The sequence below is a fragment of the Solea senegalensis genome, linkage group LG11 (genome assembly GCF_019176455.1).
Source record: "Solea senegalensis isolate Sse05_10M linkage group LG11, IFAPA_SoseM_1, whole genome shotgun sequence".
NCBI classification, from domain to species: Eukaryota; Metazoa; Chordata; class Actinopteri; order Pleuronectiformes; family Soleidae; genus Solea; species Solea senegalensis.
In genome coordinates, this window is record NC_058031.1 from 15,594,425 (window position 1) to 15,616,346 (window position 21,922).

Genomic DNA, 21,922 nt, shown 5'->3' on the forward strand with positions numbered 1-21,922 from the left:
CACATTCTCAAGTATGGAATTTGTTTTTAACGGACATCGTATGACATGTTTTCAGTGTAGGAATCATGCTGCATCATTCTTGCTTCGTCAGACAGTGATACTTCAGTTTGAACAGAAGTCCTTCCAGGAAATGCAGTCAGGCATCTGAGAGGTAAAGTATGGCTGTGATGAGTCACTGTATCAGCAAATCTGGTGGCTACCTTATATAAACAAATGAAGCTACATCAATAATATTCATTAACTTAATTTCGTATGTGGAATAATTTTACCACTGCAGTCCTTGTACGTGTAACTAACAAAGTGCCCAGTGTAATCTTCTGATACTGTAGTAGGCCATCTGCCTCAAGGTTTGAAATTTTTGTGTTCACAGAGGGTCACAGGCTGGTCATTATCCTCTGACTTCCATCCATCTTCTACAGCTTTATCCTCCATATGAGGGTCGTGGCAGGCGCTGCTGCGGATCCCAGCTGATTAATAAGGTATTTTCATAAAGAGAACTGCTGCTCAGTGGATATTTTCTTAAATTTCTTTCATTGTTTGGACCATTCTCTGTAAAATTTAGAGATGGTTTCAGGTGATAATTACAGTAGATCAGCTGTTTCTCCAGAGCAGCCCGTCCAGCTCCAAGATTATGCCATGTTCAGTGTCACTTAAATAAACTTTCTTCCCCTTTCTGATGCTCTGAACTTCAGTAGGTTGTCTTGGTCGTGACTACATGTCTAATGCGTTAAGTTGCTGCCACATGATCGTGTAATGAGTAGCTGAACATAGGACCCAAAGAAGTGTACGGCATGTGACAACTCTGACATCAAGTAAGAAATGATGATCATAAAAATCTGTCTCTAAGCAGAGGCCATATAAGCGGTTGCATAGGGCGCCATCTACTGGAGGAGCGTCGGACAACCTCAAAAGAAAATATGAGTACAAATCTGCCCATGGGTGCCTTACTTCCCTTAACAAATGAACATACCTAATGACATGATAATAGTTAAGACAGTAAAAAGAAAAAGAGACAGTGTATGGACATTAAGGCGTGTCAAATTTTAATGCTCTGTAATGCAACCATTCACAATATTTATTTATTTTATTACCATTTACTATTATTTAGTACTATGCAGAATATCTTTATCTTATTTATCAAAAAGTGCTACTTCTATCATCAACTTCACTGCTGACTACCATACTATATAGTGTTTTATGACATCTCATTGGGGTCAGCACTGAATCCTAATCTCGCCTAGGGCAACAAAATGCGCAGGGCCGGCCCTGATACAAACACAGTTGTAGTATAATTCGTGCCAATAAACCCTCTTATATGTTACACACCGGACTTTTAAAAGCCTCCGCTCAGAGATGCTGAGGCTGTGGGTACCACTTTAAAGAGACGGATGCAGACCACGCCCTTCATCGGCCCACCGATGGAGGGCGCTGTGGCGACGGAGTAGGCCGATTATCAGCAGCTTTTTACCTCACTGTCCTTCCAGCAGCATCTCACCTTCAACACATCCACAACATCCACCGCCGCCACACCCGGGGAAGAAGAGGAGAAAAGACACAAGAGAGAAAGACAGCGTCACATTTACCGACAGAGAGAACAGAGCATCACACGAGGAGATTCTTGTAATTATGTAGGCTGTTGTTTTGTGGTTTGACGTCTAACATTTAGCCTGTCCTCACTGCGACACGGAAACAGCTGCGCACAAATAAATTACAGCCACACTCAGCCTGTCAAGATTAACCTACCTTCACGGAGAAAGTCGACGTCTGTGCGCAATTTAGCTTCGTTTATTTTGCCGGTCTCATCGTCAGGCCTCAGTCAGTCAGTCAGGCTCAGCAGCATCTTTCTTTTCTCCCAGCATCCTTCCTCCTCCTCATCTGTGAATCTGCGCAATGGCCGATGTTCCGGCGGAGTGTAACATAAAAGTGCTGTGTCGCTTTCGTCCTCTCAACCAGTCTGAGATTATACGAGGGGACCAGTTTCTGCCCAAATTTCAAGCGGACGACACTGTCGTCGTCGGGGTGAGTAAATAATAGGGAGTGCTTTGTTGTGCACGCTCTCCCTCTCTCTGTCACACACATACACACACACTAACAGGCCCTTCATTAATAAATCACCAGCTGCTGTGGACCCATATGTGCAGCAAAAACACGGGCATCAGTGCAGCACAGTGAAATACATACAACCACACCTTTCCCTCTGCAATCTGTCTTTATGATCGTGCCATGACAAAGTTAAAGTGAATGTAATGTGATGTTAAAATGCGCAGGCTGGCCTTCTGCATCAGCTGATGAGGTCTGCACTGAGGGGCAGTGTCACTGATACCCTGCCTGTGACATCATACACCACATCCTTTACTCTTATAAAAGATGTCATGATGACGATGATGATGATGATGTGAAATCGGTTTATTATTAGTGGCGTTTGTTCACTTCCACCATGTTGCATTATAGATGAGGCTGAACAGTATTTTGAAAACATGCAATTATGATAAATATCGCATTGACATTATGAGTTGCAGTAAATAAACAGATAAATATACTATAATTATGTCTTGCTGATTTGGGTTCCATGCTAACACAGGCACAGACGATGTCTGGCCTATGCAAACAACGGACAGTGGAAAAAACATTTCCATTCGTAAACATGGATTTAATGGAAAATTAAACATTTTAAAACCCTTTTCCATTACCCTAAATAAAAACACCCCTTACTACCTGAACTGTAGCCACAAATAAGTAAATATCTGAACACAAGTTATATCATATAATATAATATAACTAATATATATATTATATTTTTGATATATTGTGCAGCAACATTTACTGCCTTCCTCTGGGTTCAGTACTTCTTAATTATTCTTCTTTTTGTTTGGTCTTGGCCTCTATTCTTTCTTCTCCTCCTCTCTTTTACAATCTCCTGTTTTGATCAGTTAAGTGATTGATTAGTGGTGTTGTAGTATGTTTACTATATGTTGCCTACTAAAAAACTAAAATGTAATCAATGTAATAAATTAATTAGGAGTAATGCTGAAACTTGCTCCAGTGATAATAGAATCATCTCAGCCTCTCTGCTCTTTGTATGATGCTGGACAGAAACTGATCTCTCTAACTGCCTCCTGAGAGATCAATAATCATCCAACAAGCTCCTACATTAGAGACTGACCTGCTTTCTCTTTTCTCAGACTGTCTGTTTCTCACCAGTCTCTCTGTTTCACTCCTTTTTTCACTGTCTTTTTATTGTGTTTATCCATCTCTGATTTTTACGTCTCTTTCTGCGCCTCCTCCATCACTTCCTCCCACATCCTGAGACTAAGATGTGTCACTCTTGTTAAATCACTGTGTCATGCCGGTGGGTACGCAGATGGATCAATCTGTTAATGACATTTAATATGGCTGGTGTTCTGGCAGCTGACATTATTGTGTTGCAGTTTGGCGTGTGCATCACAAGCGAGGGTGACATTCAGGAGCACAGACGATTGTAAAGGCTGAGTCACTCATCAGCATACGTTTGAAGTAATTCTACAAATGTGCATTTAATTTATTCAGTCAGGCATTTTCTACCACTTATCTGGTTGAGGGTCACGGGTGGAGCTGGAGTCAGTCCCAGAAAGACAGAGTCTTCTTTGGACAGGTCATGTTTAGATTAGATTTGACAAGGTTGATCCCACACCGAGGAATCCACTTTGTACGTCATTCTTATTTTTGTTCTCTTGTATTTACATTGATATTCATTTGTTTTTAATTTTCACTCATTTACTTTTAATCAACTGTTTTTTAAACTGTTAATGATTGAATTGATTAACTGGCCTTTGCCAAGTTTTCCTACAACATACTTAGTATTGACATTATTTCTGTCTGAAGAAGTTTCAGAAAGAGACACTAAATCCTCTTCTTTCAGCTGTAAGTCCATATATTTTCTTATAAAGTACTCGTTCTAAAGTTTGTTTTTGTCTAACAGCCAAAATATTGAAACCAGGAAGTTACAATAGATGGCTTGACATGGCTTTATTATTACATTTTTTAAACTAAGACCTTTTAGGAAATTAAATTAATAACATCCAGTTTCATACATATGTGTCCAGTAAGTACATTTTCCAGCTTCTTTTTGGTTTCTTTTCTAGTTTATTTGCCCCATGGAACAACTAACTGTGGATAAAATAAGACATTAGAGAACATCATCACTCTGAGCTTTGGAAAATATTGACCGGCATTGTCAAATGGTCCACATTGATCAACACTGTCTAAGATTTCTGTTGTCTTGGATCACTGCCAGAGCCTCAGTTATTGTCATGTCATGGTCATGTAGGTGTGAAGGCTTGACTCATGTATTATTGTCACTATCCAAAGAGCCTCCTAAGCTCATTTGTCTCATGAGTCTATGAAGTATTCCCTTTATTTTGCTTAAAGGAAATTCCAAAAGATCCACAGTTATTGGTGAAACATCTGTGTTGTCTTTCATAAGACTTTGTTCTCTTTCACTTTATTAAGAAAAGAGAAAGAGCATTGTTTTTTTATTGACTTTGATTCATTGTTCCAGTGATGTTTCCAGGTCTTAGGTGAACTATGGCTCTCTGACTAACTGGAAGAAAGAAGCTCTGCAGACCATTCTACCTTTCTTTCTGCTGATATTGTCTTGTTGTTGTGTTTTCATGCACCTTCAACAATATGCTGTGTAAATGTGTGTTTTCTCCCAGAGGGATGGCATGTAAAGGCTAAAAAAAAGGTAGTGGGAATCCTATTCATGGTCTTTTCAGGGTCAGATATATGAGGATGAGTCAGTCGGTTCCAAGCATCACATCAGACTCCTTAGTCAAACAATCAGTCACTGACCACTTCACAGGGCTGACATCATTTCCCAAAGAATTTGAAAAATGTAGGTGATAAATATTTGACATTAGTAAGTTGCAAGTTGCAGGACATTTTAATTGACAACTACTCTAACACTTGCATCCTTGTGGAAGAACTGAAACCCATAGGATGAAATATTGGACTTTTTATGGATTAATATTTGAAAAATAACCCCTCTCTCTCTCCCTCTCTCTCTCTCTCTCTCTCTCTCTCTCTCACTCTCGCTCTTCTTTTTCCTGGATGTTTTTGTTAATTTTGTTATACTTGACCAGACAGCATTATCACATAAATCCAATAAACATATCAGGTCCATGATAAATAAACTGATTAAAGATAAAAGATAAAATCACATGGAATTATGGCACTGAGTATTGTTGTCTTTAGCCAACATCTCTTCATATGAAAGCTGGGCCATGTGGCCAAAAAGAGGTTTCAATCGAAATTGATAATTATCCCGAAGAAATGTTAGACAATAGACATTTCACAAATTTAAGGCAAAACATTGTATGGCAATTTTGTTTTTGCACACTTCATCAACATTTATATTGATATACAGTGAATCTTTGTTATATACACAGTGCATATACACAGTTCCAGTCAGAAACAAAAGTATATTATTATGTTATTATGGAATTATTGGGGAACATTTATTTTATATTTAAATTATCACTGGTGATCAGCCCTAATTATATCATCACAAAATACTGCATTTATGCATTAGGCATCACTGACTGGTCTGGCCCAGAAGAAGAAGCCTTTGTGACTCATGCATTCCATATGCGTTCTAGTTCTCTGTTTCAAAAAGGGATGGACAATTCCAAGTTGTAAAATAAAACCTATGAACTCATTTTTATTGACTGAACTTTCCTGAAGCCTCTTTTATATATTTATCAGTGTTTAAAAGTATTCAATGTCATTCTTCCTCACTCTAATCCCAACACAAATCCTTCTGCAAAATTATCTTCACATCTTCAGATTGCAAACCTTGCCTTTTGTTTTTATTTTGTTTTTTCTAACTGTTGTTCTTCATTGTCTTCACAGGGGAAGTCCTTTGTTTTTGACCGAGTGTTTCCAACCAACACCACCCAGGAGCAGGTGTACAACACCTGTGCCAAGCAGATTGTCAAGGGTATGGAAACGTAGCTGCGTTAAAAGTACTGAAAATCGCATAAATATGAATGAGTGGTTGCCTTATTATTGTTTTCTTCTGGTCTTATAGATGTGCTTTCCGGCTATAATGGCACTATCTTCGCATATGGACAAACCTCCTCCGGGAAGACTCACACCATGGAGGTACAGTATAAAGAGAAATTATAAATAAGAATTTATTTCAGTCAGCGTTGCAAATCTTTGTATAAAAAAGTACATTTTCTTTTCAGTTTCAGTGGCAGTTTGTCCTCTTGAACCGAAAACATGAACTAAATCTAATGTTACCTAATTTAGAAGGTGTCCCTCTCCTTCACAACAACACTGTAGTTGTATATACTGTATATAATATTTGTGTTTTGGACAGAACTTTCTAAATTCTTAGTTATAATAATATGTGTGACTCTGGGCTGCAGGGCAAACTCCACGATCCTCACCAGATGGGTATCATTCCTCGAATCGCTGAGGACATTTTCAACCATATCTTTGCCATGGATGAAAACCTTGAATTCCACATCAAGGTATTTGTTTAGTAAATATCTTATTATATTGTGCTGTGCATCTTATGTATCTTTTTAATATTGTTTTGTAAAGTAATATTACTTTATCTTATAATTATTATTATCTTATAATTTATGATATAATTATAACAGCTAAACCTCTTGTTGTTGGTTCCTTGTTTTTCTTTCGACTTCATCAGGTTTCCTACTTTGAAATCTACATGGACAAAATCCGCGATCTGTTGGATGGTTAGTGGTTACCAGCTATTGCTGTACTTCATTCTGAAATTCAAAACAAATGTATACATAAATAAATAAAAAAACTCTCATCATTTCTTTCTTTATTCTCCAGTGACGAAGACCAACCTGTCTGTCCATGAAGATAAGAACAGGGTCCCGTTTGTCAAGGTTGGTGAAAGTTATGCTTTAGATGTTGTTTTATGGAATGAAAATACGTTTGCACTGCGTCTTTGATGTTAAATCTGTGTGCTGTTTTGTCTCAGGGATGCACTGAACGTTTTGTCTCCAGCCCTGATGAGGTCATGGATTTGATCGATGAGGGCAAATCTAACCGCCACGTTGCTGTGACCAGTAAGTCTGTTCGATATTAACCCTACATATACAGTATACTGTATCAAAGACAGTGGATACAATATGATATTTATTAATTTATTTATTTAATTTAAAAAAAAAGAAATGCTCTCCTCTCTTTTTGACAATGGAAGTCAGTTTTCTTGCTACTTTTCTTGAATGACAGCCTGAGACCAGTGTTGGTTTCTCTGTGGTGCCAGCAGTCACACTTGCAGCTTGTTACAAATGTGTGAACCAATCGCTGTTATTGTGTCTTGTTATGTAATCTTCGTGCTACAGTGAGCTTTACTTCTCAAACATGATCCAATTGCGTAAAGACGATAATAAGTATAAGATAAGATAGTCCTTTATTTGTCCCGCAGTGGGGACATTTATGTTGTTACAGCAGCAAAGACAGTAAAGATAAAGATAATAAAGTATATCTCATTCAAATAAATATTACACCAACAAAATGACATAATAATAACATAATGATAGCAATGGAAATTATTGATAACATCTCATTAATTCCTTCCACAAAAAACACAAACACTGTTTGTTCTCTGCTCATTTGGCCGTGCAGCTTTCAGTAAACCGACACCAGTGTGTTTGGCTTTACTAAAATAAAAGCTCAATATAAAGCTGATCATTATTCTTTTTTGGACTCTGTTCTGCTGACTCATTCCTCTTTGGTCCAGTTATAATATTTGACTACTACCGCAATGTTCCAGTAGTTCACGTAAAGAAGTCAGAGTGATGCTTTAGCTTTATTGATTGATTGCAAGACATCATCATCAACAGAAATAATTTACTTACATCTAATAAAACCACTAAACATTAAAAATGTTTTTTCATGTTTATAAGAATGAGAAATAAAGGTATCATTATTAGTACAAATTTAATACAAAGCTTTTAATGGTAATGAGGTGATAACAATCAACATCCCAGCCTTGAAAATTCACTCAGCAGTCATGTACGCAGCAGTGGACCAGGTTGTCTGATAGAGACCCAGTCTCCTCCGTTTCCTGTCGATGCTTGCTGACTCACCGTGCTGCAGAATGGGAGCTGATAGCAGACTAAGGGTGTAACAGTGCAGACAATGAGCTTAAGGCCTCAAATATCATCATGTTTTTTATCTGATCGAGACAATTTGCTTCAGGATAATAGGATAGGATAAAAGGATTGTGATTCTGATTCTGATTCAGTGGTTTCACACACAACCACAGATACTATAAGACATTTTCTAAAAACAAGCCTTGTATGTATGTATATGTCAGTTTACCATTTTCAGAAGGGATTTTGAGAAGGGAAAAAGGTTTCTTAAGGGATACAGTTACTCTACCGCGATACAACTGCTGTCAAACCTCTGGGGTTTTTTTTTTGTCCCACCTACTGTTTCTGTCTTTGTTCAGACATGAATGAGCACAGCTCTCGCAGCCACAGCATCTTCCTGATCAACATCAAACAGGAGCATGTGGAGACTGAGCAAAAGCTGTGTGGAAAACTGTACCTGGTTGATCTGGCTGGTAGTGAGAAGGTAGGAAACTCCTGGACATAAAGATCACTATTTCCCAATGTGCAACTTACTAGTTAATAGTTATGTTAAATTTTATTTAGTGTGATCGTAGGCCGTCAGTGGTGTTTGACTTTCACTCTCTGTTTTGTCTTTATTCCAGGTCAGTAAGACTGGAGCTGCAGGAGCCGTTCTGGACGAGGCAAAAAACATCAACAAGTCTCTTTCTGCTCTGGGAAATGTCATCTCAGCCTTGGCTGAAGGCACGGTGAGTCACGTCCACAAAAGTTCCACCAGGAGAATAAAATGTGATGCCACATGCTTCTAAAAGTAGTGAAGATATTCATCTAAAATACAAATTTCTGCTAATTTGTGTTTTGCAGAAACACAAAACATCGTTTTTTTTCTTTCGTCCCAATCCCTAATAACTGCCCTTCTTCTTCTCTTCTCCACACGCCTACAGAAAAGTCATGTGCCATATCGTGACAGCAAAATGACTCGCATCCTGCAGGACTCTCTCGGTGGGAACTGTCGCACGACCATGTTCATCTGCTGCTCTCCCTCCAGCTATAACGATGCTGAGACCAAATCCACTCTGATGTTTGGACAACGGTAAATCCTAACACAGAGGAGGAAAACAATGCTTCTCTCACATTTCCACATTTTAAGAGGAGACAGATGCTAGAAGCAGAAGCAAAACCAAGTTGTTTGTTATGGTCTTACTTTTTTTATTATTATTTTCTAATCATATACATGTGATCATTTAACTTGAGAAAAACACAATATGTGTTTACATGTTTTCACATTTAACATTTATTTGCAGTTTTTCTTTCTTTTTTTAGATGGAGATGCTAATATGAGAAACTGTATCAATGTATAATTCTGTGAAAGCATAAACTCAAATGTCTATGAGATCATATGATATTGTTTTCTATACATGTACAAATGATCCAGTGGCAAGATTTGTCTATTAGTGTCTACATGTCTGTCTTCCTCCATCACAGTGCCAAGACCATCAGGAACACCGCCTCCATCAATCTGGAGCTGACGGCTGAGCAGTGGAAGAGGAAGTACGAGAAGGAGAAGGAGAAGAACAAGACTATGAAGGAAACCATCCAGAGGCTGGAGGCTGAGCTCAACCGCTGGAGAAATGGTGAGTCATTGCGTAAGTTTCCTTCGGAATGACTGCTCACTAACTTTTTAAGCAAAATTACATTGTTCTCATTCATTTGTTTTCATGGCTTGTCATTGCTTCATCCCTTGCTTCAGGAGAGGATGTGCCTGAGACAGAGCGGACTACATCAGAAGTTGTGACCCGGATTGAAACTGTGGAGGAGCGTCCCATTTTGGACAATGACACCTCCTCCATCGTGGTCCGTATTTCCGAGGAGGAGCGTCAGAAGTATGAGGAGGAGATCCGCAAGTTGTATAAGCAGCTGGATGACAAGGTGAAATGGATGCTGGATGACATATGTTGCACATGTTTTATGTTTTCATTTCTTTTTAGAAAGGCTTCATAATCAGAGATATACTGAATGTTTTGTTTCTAACCATTTTCACAGGATGATGAGATCAACCTGCAGTGCCAGTTGGTGGAGAAACTGAAGCAGCAGATGTTGGACCAGGATGAGGTGAGTAGAGACTGTCTCACACACAAGCACAAAGTCACACTTTATATATTTATATTTTACCACCACACACACCACCACTACTCCTCCTCACAGCTCCTGGCGTCGTCTCGTGGTGATGGGGATAAGGTCCAGGCAGAACTTGGCAGGCTGCAGGTGGAGAGTGACTGTGCCAAGGCCGAGGTGAAGGAGGTGCTTCAGGCTCTGGAGGAGCTGGCCATCAACTATGACCAGAAGAGCCTGGAGGTGGAGGAGAAAGGCCTGCAGAACCAGCTGCTTGCTGATCAACTGGCCCAGAAAATGGTACATTTTGAGAGGAACAGTGTTTAAATGTGAGCCGTGTGGCAGTGTAGTTTTCATGAATGGAACTACATGGCTTAGCCTATTGCCAAAGAGGCTTTAGTCCCATTATGTTTTCACTCTGCTCTGGATCTTAATGTAAATGTGGTACATGAATGCTAACTTAATTTTTGTGACATAATACTGTATATTTTTGTTGTTTACTTCTCACTGTAGCTTAATTATATTGGAAAAGTCTGTTGAAAAAGTAACTCTCTTCTCTGTAACAGGCCAGTTTGATGGAGCTGGAGGCAGAACTGTCTCGCATGCAGGAAGTGAGTGGTCAGCAGAGGAAACGTATCGCTGATGTCCTCAATGGTCTGATGAGGGACCTCAGTGAGTTCAGCACCATTGTGGGCAATGGGGAGATCAAATTGGTGAGTTGGACCACAGTGAAGAAAGGTGTTGAAATTACAGCATAAAGTTCACATGTTTGATATATATAATGCAAAATATAGTGTCAGTTCTTAATGAGTCTCCTGTATGTTCATACACGTGATATTGGAGAAGACCTCACAGGGATATTGATCTGACTTTCTTTTCCAATGTGCAGCCGGTGGAGATCAGCGGGGCGATCGAGGAGGAGTTCACGGTGGCTCGTCTCTACATCAGCAAGATCAAGTCAGAGGTGAAGAGCATGGTGAAGCGCTGCCGTCAGCTGGAGAACATGCAGCTGGAGTGCCACCGCAAGATGGAAGAGACTGGGAGGGAGCTCTCCTCCTGCCAGCTCCTCATCTCTCAGGTAGAGGGCAGGGCATTGTGACATTAGATAAAGGGATAGGCTGGTTGGATTGAAAAAAGAACCAAGTAAATTGAGAAATTGGAATGAAATTATTTGTGAAAGATGCAATAAATGGATGTGTTATGGTTTGGTTTTATGCCACCTCTTTAATTTAATGTGGGTGTTTGTGTTTGTGCAGCATGAGGCTAAGATTCGCTCTCTGACGGAGTACATGCAGAGTGTGGAGCAGAAGAAGAGGCTGCTGGAGGAGAGCCACGACTCTCTGAGCGAGGAGCTTGCCAAGCTGCAAGAACAGGGTAAAAAAAAACATGCTGTATCAAAATTAGCAAAAGAAGCAAGCAAAAGAAAAGAGTGGATATTTGAGCTACTCTCCTTACTTTTTTTTGCGAGCTGTTTTAGGTGGATATGAAATGTTTTCTGTCTATTCTTTTTCCCAGATAACTCCCTGCTGGAGGAGAAGGATAGCGAGAAGGGTGAGACTGAAGAAGGCAATGTGAAGGTAAGCAGCCTTGTGAGATTAACTATAAATACAAACCATTTACTTATCGGGTCATTTTTAAATGTAGTACGCACTGGAACGTCAAATACACATTTTGTTCAGATCTCAAACTGCTGTCTTTCATCTGTCGCCTTATACTACTGTATCTCTGATTTCTGATTTATCTTCAGCTTCTTTTGCTTTAAAGCTTAACCACAAATTTTGCTTGATTTATTTTCAACTTTTTTAAGAGACACTTTGCGTTTGTTGTTTTCATGTCCAGAAGTCTGTCCGTCAACAGGGAGAGTCTCACCGTGGCCTCCATCACAAGCAGCTGACCCGCCTGCGGGATGAGATCAATGAGAAGCAGAGGGTCATTGACGAACTCACTGAGTCTGTGCCATTTTATTTGTCCTCCATGTTTACTCAAAGATATTACATGATGAAAAAAATGTCTTATTATTAATCGTAATTTACTATTATTATCATTATTATTGATCATTTATTACATGTGTTTGTTAATATACTATATCCTGAACATGTCTGTTGTTATATCACAACAGTCGTAACTCTAAAATGGAGCTGGAGCTGGCTCAGGTTCGTGCTGACTTTGAGCGTTTGAAGAGTCAGGACAGCACCAAGAGCGAGCGCCTGGAGGAGCTCTCGTAAGTTTTATTTGAAGTCCATGTTCTTTTAAGGTTGACTGGAGGAAAACCAGTCCACCTTAAATTCCAGCACAGGGCATACAAAAATCAAAACATGAACTATGTTCACTATATACTGTATATATATATGCTCCCTTTTTTTTCTTTCTTTTTTTTTAAATATTGTGTTGTTTGTTCAGATTCTTGCATGAACGTCATGAGCAGACTAAACAGGACTTGAAGGGTCTGGAGGAGACTGTCGTGAGTAAAATTACATTAACACCTTACCGTTTTGTCTTAACTCAATCTTTTCTGTATTGTATAAGCATTTTGTTTTTTTAAACTTCCTGACCTCCTTTCAATCTGTCCCCCAGGCCCGCGAACTCCAGACCCTCCACAACCTGCGCAAGCTGTTCGTTCAAGACCTCACGTCGCGGGTTAAAAAAGTAAGCAGCTGAAAGAAAACAGGAGATACAGTAACAATGGATTAAATGAATTATCTTTTGGCTGTTTTTAGGAATCTTTAATTCTTCCTGATTAAGAATAGCAACATACTTAATTAATAATAATATAATTCTCTCTCTTTTTTTGCTCTGTCATCCTCTCTGCAGAGTTCCGAAATGGAGCCTGATGATAGCGGGGGGTCTTGCACCCAGAAGCAGAAGATTTCCTTTCTTGAGAATAACCTGGACCAACTTACAAAGGTTCACAAACAGGTGATACACACAAACGCAGCAAGATTAACTGTAACTTATAATGATGAAAATGTGGCTGTCCTGTCTTCATATCCATAACTTGGACACTGCTGTTTCATTCATTACAAGATATAAAATAGTTTTGGAGTGTAATTTTCCCATTCGTATAAATCACTCGCACTCGACATACCTCAGACATACTTAAAGAAAAGTAACTACAATATTTTCAAAACCCACTGTTTGTTTGTGGCATGAGGAAATGGTCTTGTTCTTGACCTGACATTAAATGTATATTACTTAGTGGCCTTTAAAGGGAATCAATCATATAAAATCATACCATTATAAAAAAAAAAGGACTTTGTTTTTTGTTTAAAGAGTAATTTTCTTGTGTGTGTGTGTGTCTGTACTCTCCTCCGTCCAGTTGGTTAGTGACAATGCAGATCTGCGTTGTGAGCTTCCAAAGTTGGAGAAACGTCTTCGGTCTACTGCTGAGAGAGTTAAGGCCCTGGAGACTGCACTGAGAGATGCAAAGGAGGGTGCAATGTTGGACCGCCGCCGCTATCAACAGGAGGTGGACCGCATCAAGGATGCCATGAGAGCAAAGAATGCCCTACGGCGCCCCCATGCAGCACAGATTGGTACAGAAATGCAGTGTCCTAATTTATTACAGTTACTTACTGTATCTTACATCTCTTTATCATCCTGACAGCCAAGCCAGTGAGGCCGAAGCAGCTGCCAGTTTGCTCCCCCACAAACCCCTACATGCGTGCCACTGAACAAACAAACACCTACAGCAACGTCCTTTTCCAAGGCAGCGCGTCACAACCGAGCGCCAGCACCGTCAGCTCCAACCCCAACTCTATCCAGACCAACCCGTGAGTTTGTATCTGACCAGCCTTTTGCCGCCAGACATTAGACTTATTACGTCTTGTAAAATCAGTAATCCCGGCGTCACTGCAAAAGACCAGTCATAAAGACCTGCTGTATCACATCGAGCAACTGTAGACGATACTGATCTACTTCTGTTATTTCATATTTTTAAAGATATGTCAGATTTCCAGCAGCATCACTGTGCCAGTGTTTGACTGTTTTCTGTTTCCTTTCTGGTGTTTGCTGCAGAATTTCCACAGCACTGGGCTACAGAGCAGGCAGATATAATGGAGACACACTGGAGTGCTACCCACTCAACATTGACAATGGTAAGAAAAAAGATCCTAAAACACCCTGGTCGCTCACTTGAGTAATGTTTGCATGCATGTGTATCATATCTGTTTCTGGACCATCATATTAAATGTACAAGATAATTATTCCAAGTGAGTGTGTCAGTGTGTGAACTATCTGCTTCATTATGATATCAAGTATTACTTTATCAGTATCAGATGACCAATTAATGAATCATTATTAATTCATTTTTGATAGTATTGATCAGTCAGTGATATAAAATCATTTGTTTGTTTCCAATAGGTAACAACATCAGTGAAACGAGAGACATCAATGACAATCGGTAAGGATGTCAATAAACAGAAAAATACCTAATCACATCATTTTTTTCTTTGTCACTTCTGATGTTAAATACAGCATCGAGTAGTAGATATTCAGAATAAATAATAATCATTCAGTTGTTAGTGTACTGAGTGTTGTGTTTATGTGTTCCCTGCATTTACAGGAGTGATGTTCACTGTGGCAGTGAAGTGGACGATACAAACAGGCACTACATCATTCAGCAGGAGACAGCAGCAAGTTAATGCCATGGTAACGTAACACACACACACACACACACACACACACACACACACACACACAGAGGCCTTTTCACAGCAGACATGTTTCAGCAAGAAAAGCAGGGGTGTTAAAGCCTGTTCATACAGACTGGGGAAAAAAAGCTCTCACGAAAAAGAAATTTTCTGACCTCTAGTGGTTTTTGTCAGCTTGCTGCAGTGACATACAGGTTAACTCCAGGACCCTGTGACATCACTACTTGGTGTGTAACAGATGCAGTAATGTGCATGCCTGTTCTGTTCTGCTGTGTTCATCAACGCTGGATGTTGTTCATCCAGAGAACGCACCTAAACTCAACTTTCCAGTCAACTGTCACTCTCTGATCAATGTTATCAATAATCTCACATTCAAAACTTCCTGCTTACTTCTGTGTTTCTCCAAACAATGTTTTCTCTCTGCAGATGGTGACCAAACACTGTATCTATTGATGGATCCTCCTTTCCCATCATCTGCATGCAGCCCGTCTCACCATACATCACTGATGAGAATGAAGATCTGTAGCCCTATAGTCTTATTTACTAGATGAAGCCTCTATGGTGGCCACTCTTGTCATCAGGTTTGGGGTCCAGTCCATTCCAGTTCAGTCATTCCAAATAAATAATATCAAATTTTATTATTAGTATAATTATTATTACAGAATGTCCAATACTAATGACCACAAGTTATTTAAAGTGCGTGTAAAGCAAATACATAGATTTTCCTTTTCACACATTATACAGTGGATGAGGTGTGAAAAAAATACAACTGTAGAGTAAATCATTATGCAGTAACGACTGCCCTTGTTTTGTTCAGAACGTTTTTTTCGGCATGTATAGATATATGGCTAAATGACATACTGGAGCCATAGTTAGTTAGCATAGCCACTACTCAAACGCTGCAGTGATATAAAAACCCTCAGCGCACTTTCAACATATGAGTAATTGCAGCTGGTCCTGCACTGCTGCTTTGTTCGACAAATGCTGGACACAAAAACACACAGGAAAGCTCTGTCACTTTATTTAAAATAACTAGAGATGAGGAAATGAAAAGTGGTTTGATAGCATTTACGTTCACATTCTGTAAAAACACGGCAACATTCACCTGCTTTGGTCCCAACTAAAGGGTGAATGTGTGTTTGTGTAGGTGTGTGCGCGATTTGAAACCTCATTTTAAACACTTAGTGACTTTTTTTTTTGTAACGCATTTTCCTGTTGCTTTACACGCAATTTAATGTCATAGATGATGCTGAATACCTGCTGAGGTGTTTGAACTGAGGAGTGGCAGACTCCGCCCCTGATCATTTAGTACACATGTTGTAAATAATAGTGCTGTGTACTCCAGTAGAGGTTTTTGACCAGCAACTGTTTGTGTGAACGCACAGCCTCCATCATCCCCCACACACATCTTCATGAGGGCATCATACAGATGACACACTGTCAGCAGACATGACCTTTTTCTCCGTCAAAAATAAGAGCATAGTGTGTAGCACCAGCTTGTAACAGAAGACCCACCCTCTGCATGCATGTTACTTAGCGGGTTAGCTTTCAAATTGTTGCATGTCATGATTCCACTCGGGAGCTGGTATGCTGCTCGTGAATCCTATGACCGACTTCAACAGATGTCACAGGAAGATAGCTTGTTTCCCTTAATCCTGATCCAGGTCTCAGTGCGTTACATTTATTATTTTAATGTAAATCTGACCGCAACATCAGGTTGTTGTGACATAATCATAGGAAATATGAACAAAAGAAAAAACAAAGCTACTTTTTATCTTTCATGCACATCACATCCAAAATGTGTGAGGGGAAACACAGCCCAGGCTATTATAAGTCTGTATCGAGGAAATCTTTTGTAACTGCTTTGATACTGTGATGTTGCAGCTGTATGATGCTATTGTACACTTCAGGTAATATTGCTCCCTACCTGCATTGCAGCCAGAGTTAATTTCTCCTGTGCTTACATTTGTAATTACTACCTCTGAAGCTACTCATTATACCCCCATCACCATATACCACAAAATCACCTTTTCACATTCTAAATACGAGCAGATCTTTGAGTCTCTAGAGCAGGTTGCAACATTAGTACACAGTACCTTTAAGTAGATATAAATGCTCTTTTTAGTACAGATGTTGTGTCCTCTTGTAAGGTCATGTATCCACAGACTCCTTTATTATACAGTAGGATCAGAGGAGGTGAGTAGATAAGAATATTCCACTGCAGAAGAGTAACTGAAAGTCTGGTTTCATTTATCATGTAAGGTCAATATTCTTTGTCAGGGGAGAAACAAGGACTACATTAATTGGTTAATTACGATTTCTTAAAATTCTTAACCTTTTGAGGCTGAAATGATGATACTGTACCATCATTATGTGTCTTTATCTAAAGTCACATTACATCGTCATGCTTCTCATCTGTTCTCAATTCTGCTTTTTAAACAGAACGTCAGAAAAACATTAAAACAGTATTGAAGCTGTTTAGTGGTTTTCTGTCAGATTCTACAAACTTCCAATGATGGCATCGTTTGTCTGTAAACTAGTCCCCAGCTGAGCAGCCACCAGTCTGGTGTGGACACAAGCATGTACTGTAGCTTGGTCGTGCTGTAATTCTTCTGTCAAAAATCCTGACCAGCCAATCAGGATAGAAGAAAACAGAACGTCTGAGGCAGGTGAGGACCAGGGCATTAGGTCAGATCAGAGCAGATAAGAAGTGTGTTCAGCTTTTGTATTAAGGAGAAGTTTAACCAAATTCGAAACTGTATTGTGAAGCTGAACGTGTAAAATGATTACATTATGTATATGGGAGATGCAGTGTCTCATATTTTCTGTTTATACTTTACTTGATCAGATTTACTTACATCATTGCCATCCAAATGTTGTCCAAACTGTCTTCAGTTTTGTGTTCAAAATAATTTCTTTCTTTAGAAACCTGAGTGCATCACATTTCATGACTGGACTCATTGTAGTTTAGACTCATAGAGTCGCCCGATCATCACATTAACAACATCTCAGGGCTTCACAATCACAGCGATCATGGGCCATCACCACCGTCTTCCTCATCGGCTAAAAAGACATGTGATCATAGATGAACAATCAAGTCAGTGTGTGCATATGTGTTCTTCGAGGCTAAACAGCGGAGCGGGATGATAAATATAATGTAGATGAAATACCACATTTTCACCTTTTCACATATCACCTACGTAACATTTCCCTTCCAGCGCACAATTCTGAAAACAAACTAATCCCTCAAGCGCGGCCTGGTCAGACCCTACTGTATGAGTCCAAGCAGTCCCTCTATCTGACATCATGTTTCAAGTATACTGAATCATTTAAAACCAGGGTGAATGTGTACTCTATTGTCACCTGCTGTCCCACTGTCTAATTTCAACATATCTAAAGTTTATGTGCTATATATTGTCACTCTTGTAAGTAATATAGCGTGCCACGTCATAGTTAAATAAAAAAAAGAGAGGTACATGCAAACGTTGTTTAAAGAAATGTTTGTTTTATTTATTTCGGTATGCTAAACCGTAGCGTCAACATGACTGTGTGAAGAATCACTGAACAAATTTTCTGTATATATAGATTCATGACTATGCTGTACTGTATGTGAACCATTGTGTTGTAGTAAAAGTTCAATAAACTTGTAGAAAGGAGTTTGTGATGGGGGAATTTTATTTTGAGTCCAATTATCTGAATGTCATGAATGTTTTTATGGAAAAAGAGGTGAGCAAACACCGAAAGAAATGTCTCCACCTAGTGGGCATAGTAAAGAAATCAGGACACTGTTGTAGATTTAATGGGATAAAGATCACTTCATTAGTAATAATAATTACATGGAAAGGAAGATGTTAATAAAACACAATGGAAGAGAGAACAGTGATAGATTAAGGAGTTATTATGTGAGGAATTTATAATTTGTACACAAATAATGAATGGCATGAAAAGGAAGATAGCTGTTGAGTAGCAATACAACAGGAACACGTATCAAATAGTCAACAATGAAGCACTAATACCTGATATTTTCACATTTGTGAAAACTACTTGTTTATAGAAATATGACATGGAAAGGAAGATGGCTGTTAATTAGAATTAAAAACCAAAACGTGAGTTGTCAAGTCAAGTAATTGAAAAGTTAACTTGATCATTGACATTCAGTGGGACAATAAGATAAGACTATAACAATTAAGTCGCCAGTAATCTGCATTTTTGTCATCATAAATAAGAATGGACAGTGTGATGTGGACGGACAATGAATGTGGTTATGTGGGTGTATCTGTGTACAGTATATACATTTCCCTGAAGAAGTGAACAAAACTCCAAAAGGAACTTCCTCTGTGTCGTTCTTTTTATCAGCTATAATAAGCCTCTCTTCATCGTTCTCATGAGAAAGGAAGCACTGATGTAAACAGCAGTGGCATGTGAGACATCTTCTGTCTGTGTCTGTCTCTGGCTGTGTGGACCAATTGTCAAGCAAACCTACCTATCTTTGTGAGGACATTTTGGCTGGTTGACACAACTTTAGGAGGTTTTTGGAGGACCTGGTTTTAGGGCCAGGGTTAGAGCTATCAAAGACCCACCAAAACAGAGACATCTGTGCTTCACACATACACATCACTGTCATACTTTTATCAACTATGCCATCTTGGTTTGTTGTTTTTTCACCTCCTTTATCTCTTCAATGATGATCCATCATGTGAATTTTTTTTTATTATGTGTTTTGTATGGAATGTGCGAAGTATTGATGATAAAAACATTACATAATTACAATGCAGTTTTGATATTATTGGTTCTCTCATAGGCTTACTTGCTTTAAAGCACCTAGGCATTATTTTTGGACAGCACCAAAACAGATTTACAATATAAATCAGTGAAGGATTAAGTGATTTCTCTAAATCACTAATGTAGTTTTATACCAAAGTTGAAATGTTAAAGGTCCAGTGTGTAAGAACTAGTGACATCTAATGGTGGGACTCCAGATTGCTATTCTTCAGCTCACCTCTCCCTTTCCAAAATATGTCAGGGAACTATTGCTTTTGCAAACTAGAAAGGATTAAGATAGAAGCAAGCACTCTTCCTCTTTTCAAAAGGCCTGAGGAAAGTGTTAACAACAGAAACATGTTAGATTTTTCTGAAATGTTTGTTTTCGGTTGTGTTCCACCCACTGACTGTCTGGCAGAGAGACAGAAACAGAGAGACAGAAACAGAGAGAGAGAAACAGAGAGAGAGAGAGAGAGAGAAGCTGTCCATTTCTTTTCAAAAACTCAGCTGCGCATCCCCGCTGCGCGCTCCCGCTGCCTCGTGGATCAGACACGGGAGACTGTGTGGCACCAGGGGGACGTCACAGCGCTGACCCGTCCACAGCAGGAGCCCACAGACAGACAGGAGTCCCTCCACTTGAGCAGGTGGACACAGACTAACAGACGGAGCTCTCTGTCTGTGTGTGTCCGCTCTGCCGCAGTCTCTTCCCGCTGTAACTCTTGCTCTTCTCTCAGTGTGGACGCGAGGAGCGACACGCAAGGTAAAGAGCACCCTCACATGTGTGTCCAGTTTGAAAGATGAGTTCTTGATTGATTGATTGAATGGTTGAACTTTTTTTGCTGTTGTTTTTTTAAATGGGACCCATTTTCTTAAAAGATGACAAAGTGTCGCGAGGTTTTGCGTCATATAATGTCTGAATTTCTCAAACACCAAACATTAGGAAATTAGTTACAAGACAACTAAGTACAAGACAAATGAATCACAACTTTACTTTAGGCATGTTAATTAAAACATGTACACATAAATTTAAGGTCTCATGTGTAATATTTATGAGGGTTTATTTGCAGAAAGGGACTGTAGTATCATAAGTATGTTTGTATATCTTTTAAATAGCTTTAGATTGAGCCTTTTGCGTGGACTTCAGGCAAGGGCCTTGATTAATGGCGGCCCCCATTTTGTTACACAGTGTGTCTCTACCAGACAAACCAGCCAGAGCATGATTTTGGTCTTTAAAAGCAGAAGTTTTCAGTGTAGAGAAAGAAGAATGACATTCTCTGTTATGTGAAGGGCAATGTAGTTCCCTGATAAGTAGTTGTGGTTGGAAGAGTCCTCCGTTTGTTACAATGTGCACTCTCACCATTAGATGTCACTAATTCATATATCCTGGACCTTTTAAGTAAAAGGCTGGAGAAAATAAAAATGTGTTAAAATTCTGAAAAATCTTTGTTCGTTTACTCATAATGCATACATCAAAATGTATGATACTGGTTCTCAGCAATGTATATTTTCAATGATTTTCATTTTGATTACACAGGCATGTTCGTTGACATTAGTGTTTACTTTTAAGAGAGAAACTAAGGCTTCTGAGCAAGGAACACACTTTTGCGGACAATCTAATATATTGTGGTGTTTGCACTGCGTCGAGAAATGCACTTACCGCTTTGCAAATATTAAAAATGATGTGAGAAATTGACTAAAGTGGTCCTTGTTTATAGTTAAACGGCGACAATGATGATGATGTTTTTCAATCAGATTCAATTCTGTTTGCCCTTTGGTGAGATGTTATGGCCGAGAAAGCGTCATTAATGAGCAGGTCACGCTTTAGCGGATCGTACTGATGATGTGTTATCTACAGTCTCCAGCTGCTCCGGGTTGGAAAAACCTAGTTCTGATTTCCACATGTCGATAGAACTGAGTGATAAAGTGGCCAGTGGTGTCAGTAGGACACTGACAAAGTCGATTTAATTGACTTTAATTGAAGTTAATAATTAAAGAGGTTCAGGTCAGGTCGTTTATCAACATACACAGAGTGTAACTGCTGGAGAGTCCAGCCTCATTGTTGCTATGACTGTCTCTCTGACTGAAATGTTATTTTACTGAGCTACAGAATAGACTTCAGCATTATTTCATTTAACCAATAATATGTGTTTTTATTATAATCAGGGCTTAGATCATTTGGTCATGTATTCATGGTGTCTCAATAATGGGGTAATTTATGTCACACCTTAAAACACACATCGCCACCTTGAAGTTTGTATTTCACTTTAATGACATTAACATCAGAGGAGACTGATCAGTCTGTGA

At 39.2% G+C, this 21,922-nt stretch overlaps 1 protein-coding gene and 1 long non-coding RNA gene across 3 annotated transcripts; one reads left to right on the forward strand and one right to left on the reverse strand.

The window, feature by feature from the left end:
* Positions 1-1,020: 1,020 nt before the first annotated feature.
* Positions 1,021-1,808, reverse strand: LOC122776955. Its single transcript, XR_006361277.1, has 2 exons — positions 1,744-1,808; positions 1,021-1,495 (listed from the first exon to the last, which is right to left on the reverse strand). It is a non-coding gene; the product is annotated as an uncharacterized LOC122776955 (long non-coding RNA).
* kif5aa (kinesin family member 5A, a) lies at positions 1,473-15,410 on the forward strand. 2 transcript variants are annotated; one of them, XM_044037794.1, is made up of 29 exons: positions 1,473-2,019; positions 5,890-5,977; positions 6,068-6,141; positions 6,411-6,515; positions 6,695-6,743; positions 6,847-6,902; positions 6,998-7,085; positions 8,477-8,601; positions 8,741-8,845; positions 9,041-9,189; positions 9,582-9,730; positions 9,847-10,025; positions 10,140-10,208; positions 10,302-10,508; positions 10,775-10,921; positions 11,098-11,286; positions 11,465-11,582; positions 11,724-11,785; positions 12,048-12,157; positions 12,328-12,429; positions 12,609-12,669; positions 12,783-12,854; positions 13,020-13,124; positions 13,525-13,741; positions 13,813-13,978; positions 14,223-14,302; positions 14,568-14,607; positions 14,770-14,855; positions 15,284-15,410. In XM_044037794.1, exons 1-28 carry the CDS (start codon positions 1,891-1,893, stop codon positions 14,846-14,848), a joined length of 3,120 nt encoding a protein of 1,039 aa, XP_043893729.1. In that variant the 5' UTR covers positions 1,473-1,890; the 3' UTR covers positions 14,849-14,855; positions 15,284-15,410. The 2 variants fall into 2 exon arrangements, with proteins under 2 accessions (XP_043893729.1, XP_043893730.1); XM_044037795.1 differs by having other exon boundaries at positions 12,066-12,157.
* The last annotated feature ends 6,512 nt before the right edge of the window (positions 15,411-21,922 follow it).

What these genes read in the sequence shown, in the direction of transcription:
- kif5aa (XM_044037794.1), top strand. Translation starts at nt 1,891, where the DNA reads ATGGCCGATGTTCCGGCGGAGTGTAACATAAAAGTGCTGTGTCGCTTT. An exon ending in ACTCTGATGTTTGGACAACG is followed by an intron (nt 9,190 to 9,581) that starts GTAAATCCTAAC and finishes CCTCCATCACAG; the next exon opens with TGCCAAGACCATCAGGAACA. An exon ending in TGCCAAGCTGCAAGAACAGG is followed by an intron (nt 11,583 to 11,723) that starts GTAAAAAAAAAC and finishes TCTTTTTCCCAG; the next exon opens with ATAACTCCCTGCTGGAGGAG.